General features: G+C 44.2%; 1 protein-coding gene across 1 annotated transcript; it reads left to right on the top strand.

The window, feature by feature from the left end:
* Positions 1 to 873: 873 nt before the first annotated feature.
* Positions 874 to 2,010, top strand: LOC119561797. Its single transcript, XM_037875280.1, has 2 exons — positions 874 to 1,100; positions 1,197 to 2,010. The coding sequence occupies exons 1-2, from the start codon at positions 970 to 972 to the stop codon at positions 1,927 to 1,929; spliced, it is 864 nt and encodes a 287-aa protein (XP_037731208.1). The 5' UTR covers positions 874 to 969; the 3' UTR covers positions 1,930 to 2,010.
* The last annotated feature ends 6,232 nt before the right edge of the window (positions 2,011 to 8,242 follow it).

The following is an 8,242-nucleotide window of genomic DNA, read 5'->3' as shown; positions in this document are numbered from 1 at the left end:
TATGGCGTGAGACCCCGCAAGACATTCTACAAATTTATCGGCTTAACACCGTTACGTATGGTACGGCAAGTGCTCCTTTCCTTGCAATACGGTGTTTGAAGCAGCTTATCGAGATCTACTCCGATTCTCTTCCCTTAGCTTCACAGGCTCTAGCAAATGACTTTTACGTCGATGACTTGTTAACAGGGGCCGATTCCATCCGTGAGTTAAGGAAATTGTTGGGGAAATCACAGAGATTTTAGATTCCGCAGGGTTCGTCTTGGCTAAGTGGGCGTCGAATTGTACCCCCAACGAACGACAGGTCGCCGAGTCAGAAGTCCTTATTGGAGAAGACGCCGATACGATAATCAGCACTTGGCTGACATGCCCCTCGAAAGCCAACTCGAAATGAAACCGTCAGTAATCGCCCATACGGTTGCTGTTGTCTCAAATCATCCGCTGCTACAAGTAGTTGAAAGTTCTTCTTCCTATGTGAAGGTTGTGAGAATTACAACATTTATCTTTCGTTTTGTTTACGGCAGGGCCTGGAAATTGTGGAACGACCACGTCCTATCAGCCACCGAGCTTAGTTTTTCGTTCTCTTATATCGCGCAGGCTGTTCAGCGTGAATCGTTTGCAGACGAATTCAATAAATTAAAGAAAAATTTGCCATTACCCAGTTCTTACCAAAAACTTAGCCCATTTATCAGCAACGAAACTTTCGGAACCCGTACTTTAACATTGGTGCGGGTGGGCGGTCGACTAGCGCACGCGGATCTAGAACCCAGTGCCAAATTCCCAATATTAATGCCTAAAGGGAATCGTTTTGTCAAATTGTACATCGAGCACCTGCACTATGATAATTGCCATGCAAGACCACGAGCCCTAGTCGGCCTGCTTCGGCAGACAATTTGGTTGATCAATGCACGACGCGAGTGCAGTGCTGTTGTGCGCCGATGCACGCACTGTTTCCGGTATAAGCCACGGTTAATGTCGCAAATAATGGGAAACCTGCCTCTTGACCGTGTCAGAATCAGTCGACCCTTTAGAATAAGCGGAGTCGATCTCTTCGGTCCAATCCGAGTGTCGCTAGGAGTGCGTGGCAAGGCAGCTTTAAAAATGTATGTCGCAGTATTCATATGTTTTTCAACGAAAGCGGTTCACCTAGAACTGTTGAAGGATCTCACTTCTAACTCATTTATCCTCTGTCTCAGCAGATTTGTTGGGCGGCGCGGCCCGCTCAATCGACTGTACTGCGACAATGCAACCAATTTTGTTGGTTCCTCACGGCTGCTTCAGGAGATGGCCTCCGATGTCCGCAGCACACTGGGAACGTACGGCGTCCATCACCAGGTTGAGTTCGTCTTCATTCAGCCCCGGTCGCCTCATTTCGGGGGCCTATGGGAGGCCGCCGTCAAGTCCGCCAAACACCTCTTTTCGAGGGCCGTCGGAAACGCCTTGCTGAAGGAGGACGAAGTCCAGACGATCCTGGTTGAATTGGAAGCAGTGCTTAACTCGCGTCCGCTAGTAGCTGACAGCAGCAACCCTAACGACGGAGAGGCTATTACTCCAGCCCACTTTCTGGTAGGCACCACGCTCGCTGCTCTACCCCCAGGATCGGCACCTCCTCAGCCGGACGACGACCTAACTCATCTACAACGCTGGCAGCTTATATCAGCCATCAAGCGACGGTTTTGGCGAGACTGGTCCCGTGACTACATAGCGGGGCTGCAGCAAAGAGTTAAGTGGACAAAGGAATCGGCCAACATTCTACCAGGAACCATCGTCGTCATCAAAGAGGACAATTTACCGCCCCAGAAGTGGCTGCTCGGCAGAGTCACCGAAGTAACGCACGGATCGGATAGCAAGGTGCGCGTTGCTCTAGTAAAAACCAAGCAAGGCGTATACAAACGATCAGTACATCATCTGGCACCTCTTCCCATTAATTGAAGGCCTACAGCGCTTCAACGCGGGCGATGTTTGGTCATCTCACTGTTTGTTTTGTTTTCTATGGTCGTTGCGATGCCGACTATCGAAAGGTGCGAGCAGGGGCGTAGCACAGCTGATAATCGCTAACAAATTACCCCCTACAAGTCGGCAAGCAACGATCATACAACAAAATACTAGATTAAAAATAATACTAGATTACCATAAAATACTAACTATAGATACCAATGTAATAGGGAAGATCTGAAACGAGGGAGTTGGTAACATTGTTGAATAGAAAAGCTCTTGAAATAAACGCACAATTTACATAGATGACGGCTAAGCAATGTTTTAAATAAGACCAGTGGGTTCGCGAAGTTGCATATTTACTCCTGCTTCCTGAGCAAACAGACGCATGTAGCTTAATAATACTTTCTGACAAGAAGCTTTAATTAACGCTTAATAACCAAGCTTACCGTGCATATTGGTACAACATCTGTGAGGGGAGCAATAAACAAAATTGTGAGGACCCGATTTTTTAAATAAATTTTTAATAAATTTCTAGAAGTCGGATATTTTTGCAATGTTAGATCGAAATATATTTTCATTCTAAACAATTTTGCAAGAGCAACTTAGTTACGATTCTATTCCGTTATGGAAAGATTGCTCAGAGGCGCTTCATAAACGATACCAACACTTAGCGGCTGAGGAATCCACGACAGGCAGAAAAGTTCCCAAACAGGGACAGCTAGGGAACAAGTCCAGATATAGCAAAGCGGCATTAGCAGTTTCTCGACCTGTCGAAGAACTTAAGTCTAAATGTTGCTTCTGCAAGTCAGACAGCCATTTCACTCAGAGTTGTACATCTTACGCTAATATCTCGATAGAAGCTCGGTTCAAGTTCGCAAAGAATGCACCACTTTGCATCAATTGTCTACGCAGAGGACATAGTGTCGCAACATGCCAGTCATCTCGTTGTCGAATTTGTACGAAGGCTCATCACACACTTCTACATCGGTATACCTCAACCTCCCAAGTACCGTCGGGCAATCAATTGTCATCGCCTATTGACAATCAGGTAGCCCAAAAGTCACTAAGTGCCTCGGTTAGTCAGCCTATGCCCCAAAAGGTAGATCACGTCTTACTTGCAACGGCCCTTGTCGAGGTTCAAAGTCAGTCAGGAGCCAAGCTGTGCGCTAGGATTTTGCTAGACTCAGGGTCACAGGTTAATTTTATTACGGAGGAATTAGTAAATAATCTGCAAACAAAACGGTACCGGCATGAGGCTAAATTCTCAGGCATTGGGAATTCCGCGTGTTCAGCTAGCTTCGCAGTCCAGACGACAATTGGGTCGCGATTAAACTCCTTCGAAGCGGCAGTTGAATGCATAATTTTACCGTCGATCTCAGGGTATCGTCCAGAAGCAACCGCAATATCTTCCGATTGGATTCGTAATGATATCTCCTTAGCAGACCCTTACTTTTACAAGCTCAAACGCGTCGACATGCTGATCGGCGCTGAGTTGTTTTTCGACTTGCTTAGGGAAGGATAAATACGTCACAAGCACTCAGGTCAAACTCTACAAAATACTGTCCTTGGCTGGGTAGCGTCAGGGACCTATAAAGAAAATCCGCCCGCACGATGTATCTCATACTCCACTCTAGTAGCTACTGAGGACAACAATTTGGATCACACGCTAAGGAAGTTCTGGGAAATTGAAAAAATACCCGATTTAACAAAATAGCAGATCTATACCTCTGATCAAGTGTTGAGTGAAAAATCGTTTGCTGGCACCGTCTCGCGTGACTCTACAGGAAAATTTGTAGTTAGCCTGCCTTTCAAATCGAGTCCTTCGTGTCTCGGTTCCTCTTATGAAACTGCACGACGACGGTTTCTGTCCTTAGAACGGCGTATGAAAGGGAACCCAACAAATCATTCGTTGTATATCCAGTTTATGAAGGAATACTTAGCTCTCGGTCACATGGAGGCTACAGATAATAAGATACCCAACGAGCCTCATTATTTTATACCGTATCAGTGCGTTCTCCGACCTAAAAGCTCTTCGACTAAATTAAGAGTCGTATTCGACGCGTCATGCAAAACCACTTCCCAAATTTCATTGAATGAAATTCTCTTGGTAGGGCCAACAATTCAGCCTTGCCTGTATGCCACGCTGCTTAAATTCCGGTTCCATAAATTTGCTATGTCGGCAGACATTACTAAAATGTACAGACAAGTGGTATTAGATGAGGCCCATAGAAAGTTCCAGTTAATTGTATGGCGTGAGACCCCGCAAGACTTTCTACAAATTTATCGGCTTAACACCGTTACGTATGGTACGGCAAGTGCTCCTTTCCTTGCAATACGGTGTTTGAAGCAGCTTAGCGAGATCTACTCCGATTCTCTTCCCTTAGCTTCACAGGCTCTAGCAAATGACTTTTACGTCGATGACTTGTTAACAGGGGCCGATTCCATCCGTGAGTTAAGGAAATTGTTAGGGGAAATCACAGAGATTTTAGATTCCGCAGGGTTCGTCTTGGCTAAGTGGGCGTCGAATTGTACCCCCAACGAACGACAGGTCGCCGAGTCAGAAGTCCTTATTGGAGAAGACGCCGATACGATAATCAGCACTTGGCTGACATGCCCCTCGAAAGCCAACTCGAAATGAAACCGTCAGTAATCGCCCATACGGTTGCTGTTGTCTCAAATCATCCGCTGCTACAAGTAGTTGAAAGTTCTTCTTCCTATGTGCAGGTTGTGAGAATTACAACATTTATCTTTCGTTTTGTTTACGGCAGGGCCTGGAAATTGTGGAACGACCACGTCCTATCAGCCACCGAGCTTAGTTTTTCGTTCTCTTATATCGCGCAGGCTGTTCAGCGTGAATCGTTTGCAGACGAATTCAATAAATTAAAGAAAAATTTGCCATTACCCAGTTCTTACCAAAAACTTAGCCCATTTATCAGCAACGAAACTTTCGGAACCCGTACTTTAACATTGGTGCGGGTGGGCGGTCGACTAGCGCACGCGGATCTAGAACCCAGTGCCAAATTCCCAATATTAATGCCTAAAGGGAATCGTTTTGTCAAATTGTACATCGAGCACCTGCACTATGATAATTGCCATGCAAGACCACGAGCCCTAGTCGGCCTGCTTCGGCAGACAATTTGGTTGATCAATGCACGACGCGAGTGCAGTGCTGTTGTGCGCCGATGCACGCACTGTTTCCGGTATAAGCCACGGTTAATGTCGCAAATAATGGGAAACCTGCCTCTTGACCGTGTCAGAATCAGTCGACCCTTTAGAATAAGCGGAGTCGATCTCTTCGGTCCAATCCGAGTGTCGCTAGGAGTGCGTGGCAAGGCAGCTTTAAAAATGTATGTCGCAGTATTCATATGTTTTTCAACGAAAGCGGTTCACCTAGAACTGTTGAAGGATCTCACTTCTAACTCATTTATCCTCTGTCTCAGCAGATTTGTTGGGCGGCGCGGCCCGCTCAATCGACTGTACTGCGACAATGCAACCAATTTTGTTGGTTCCTCACGGCTGCTTCAGGAGATGGCCTCCGATGTCCGCAGCACACTGGGAACGTACGGCGTCCATCACCAGGTTGAGTTCGTCTTCATTCAGCCCCGGTCGCCTCATTTCGGGGGCCTATGGGAGGCCGCCGTCAAGTCCGCCAAACACCTCTTTTCGAGGACCGTCGGAAACGCCTTGCTGAAGGAGGACGAAGTCCAGACGATCCTGGTTGAATTGGAAGCAGTGCTTAACTCGCGTCCGCTAGTAGCTGACAGCAGCAACCCTAACGACGGAGAGGCTATTACTCCAGCCCACTTTCTGGTAGGCACCATGCTCGCTGCTCTACCCCCAGGATCGGCACCTCCTCAGCCGGACGACGACCTAACTCATCTACAACGCTGGCAGCTTATATCAGCCATCAAGCGACGGTTTTGGCGAGACTGGTCCCGTGACTACATAGCGGGGCTGCAGCAAAGAGTTAAGTGGACAAAGGAATCGGCCAACCTTCTACCAGGAACCATCGTCGTCATCAAAGAGGACAATTTACCGCCCCAGAAGTGGCTGCTCGGCAGAGTCACCGAAGTAACGCACGGATCGGATAGCAAGGTGCGCGTTGCTCTAGTAAAAACCAAGCAAGGCGTATACAAACGATCAGTACATCATCTGGCACCTCTTCCCATTAATTGAAGGCCTACAGCGCTTCAACGCGGGATGTTTGGTCATCTCACTGTTTGTTTTGTTTTCTATGGTCGTTGCGATGCCGACTATCGAAAGGTGCGAGCAGGGGCGTAGCACAGCTGATAATCGCTAACAAATTACCCCCTACAAGTCGGCAAGCAACGATCATACAACAAAATACTAGATTAAAAATAATACTAGATTACCATAAAATACTAACTATAGATACCAATGTAATAGGGAAGATCTGAAACGAGGGAGTTGGTAACATTGTTGAATAGAAAAGCTCTTGAAATAAACGCACAATTTACATAGATGACGGCTAAGCAATGTTTTAAATAAGACCAGTGGGTTCGCGAAGTTGCATATTTACTCCTGCTTCCTGAGCAAACAGACGCCTGTAGCTCAATAATACTTTCTGACAAGAAGCTTTAATTAACGCTCAATAACCAAGCTTACCGTGCATATTGGTACAACATCTGTGAGGGGAGCAATAAACAAAATTGTGAGGACCCGATTTTTTAAATAAATTTTTAATAAATTTCTAGAAGTCGGATATTTTTGCAATGTTAGATCGAAATATATTTTCATTCTAAACAATTTTGCATTTAATATTTCCTTAGCTCATCTGAATACCGCGCTGATAAACAGACCCAAAGAAAAGCGTTAGCCTCGTATTTGCCTCTCGCTCACTCCTATGGTTAGTTTGCGGTTTTCCTCGATGTGACTACTAGGCTTTAAGCATTTACTGGTAATGGTTGTTTTTTATTTAAATAAATGTATTTAACAGAAAAAATAATTGAACAAAAATGTGCGAATAAACTAGTCGAGGTGGAAAACTAAAGGTGAGAACAGGATTTCATTTGTTTATATATGCCCTTCAGTTCTGCAGTAGGGACGCGGTGACATGACTCAAGGCAAAAAGCTTTTTTGTCTTTTTTTTGTGCCTTAAACGCTGTGCCGCTGTTGACGTCAGCAGAGAAGTCGGCGCAGCGTAGAAGACTGCCTACGAAAACGATCGTGCAACAAAGAGAGACAGATATTCGGAAGTTCCCTCTCTTTCTTTGTCTTATAATCTGCCTGCACTCGGCGCTCTCAGAGAAAAATTTCGGCCGGTCCGTTATTTTTTTTGAGTCTCTCCGTTATGTTCGGCTAGCGACTAATATTTCGGCGGAAAAATTTTCGTGGAGCAGCGACATCATAATGCCCTAATATATTAGGAGCATTTTTGTATATCGAAAAAAAGAACTAATATTGTTTTATAAAAGTAAATTATTTGAATATAGTAATTAAGGGGTGATCTTCCGTTTAGCTCCAACGCCCGGTTTCGTTCAAACTTTCAGTATCCACGTTATTTGGGGTCCTGATTACGGGAAAAATAGTCAAAGTTGGCGGAAGTAACGGGATCATGGAAAATAACGGTATAAACAGTTTTTCGTAAATATCTTCGAATATATTAACCTAATCAAAAAAAATCAGAAATGAGTAATTTATGTTTCATACATTTTTTCTGTAAAACTAATAGTTTTCGTTAAAAACGCTGAATAAGATTACATTTTCACAAGGTTTGAAAGAAAAAAAAACGTTGAAGCACACTTGCGTTTTTTTGACCGATATATCGCACGAAAGCTTGTTATTATATCGGCGTGTCGATATTGATATCGATGTCACTCGATGTTTTAGTGATGGAACGACCAAGACACGAGAACGGCATTCAAATTTTTAGGAACACGAAATTAAAATAATAAAGTCTAAATGAAAAGAAAAAGCAAAATAGAAATGTTGGAAGGACCATTTCAGTTGTCGTAGTTAAAAATAAGAGAAGAAAACAAAATCAAATTCAAATTATAAAACGGAAATAGAATGTATTAACCAAAAAATTTATAAAAAGCATTTCTAATGTCGCAAGCAATAATTTTTTTTTAACATAAATCGCGACGAATAAGTTGTTCCATTTTCAGGTCTTTTCAGTTCAAGCTCTGAATGCATAGTGATTGTATATTTCGCTAAATGGGAAAAAGAAACATAAGCACGATATATCGTAAAAAAAGTCGAAAGAGGTTCATCACCTAAAATGCTATTATCGATTAATCGAAACTAACTGACGCCATTTTTATGGCGGGATAATGTAATATTTTTA

The sequence above is a fragment of the Drosophila subpulchrella genome, unplaced genomic scaffold, assembly GCF_014743375.2.
Source record: "Drosophila subpulchrella strain 33 F10 #4 breed RU33 unplaced genomic scaffold, RU_Dsub_v1.1 Primary Assembly Seq37, whole genome shotgun sequence".
NCBI lineage: Eukaryota > Metazoa > Arthropoda > Insecta > Diptera > Drosophilidae > Drosophila > Drosophila subpulchrella.
The sequence above is the reverse complement of the archived record's forward strand: the minus strand, read 5'-3'. Positions and strand labels throughout refer to the sequence as shown.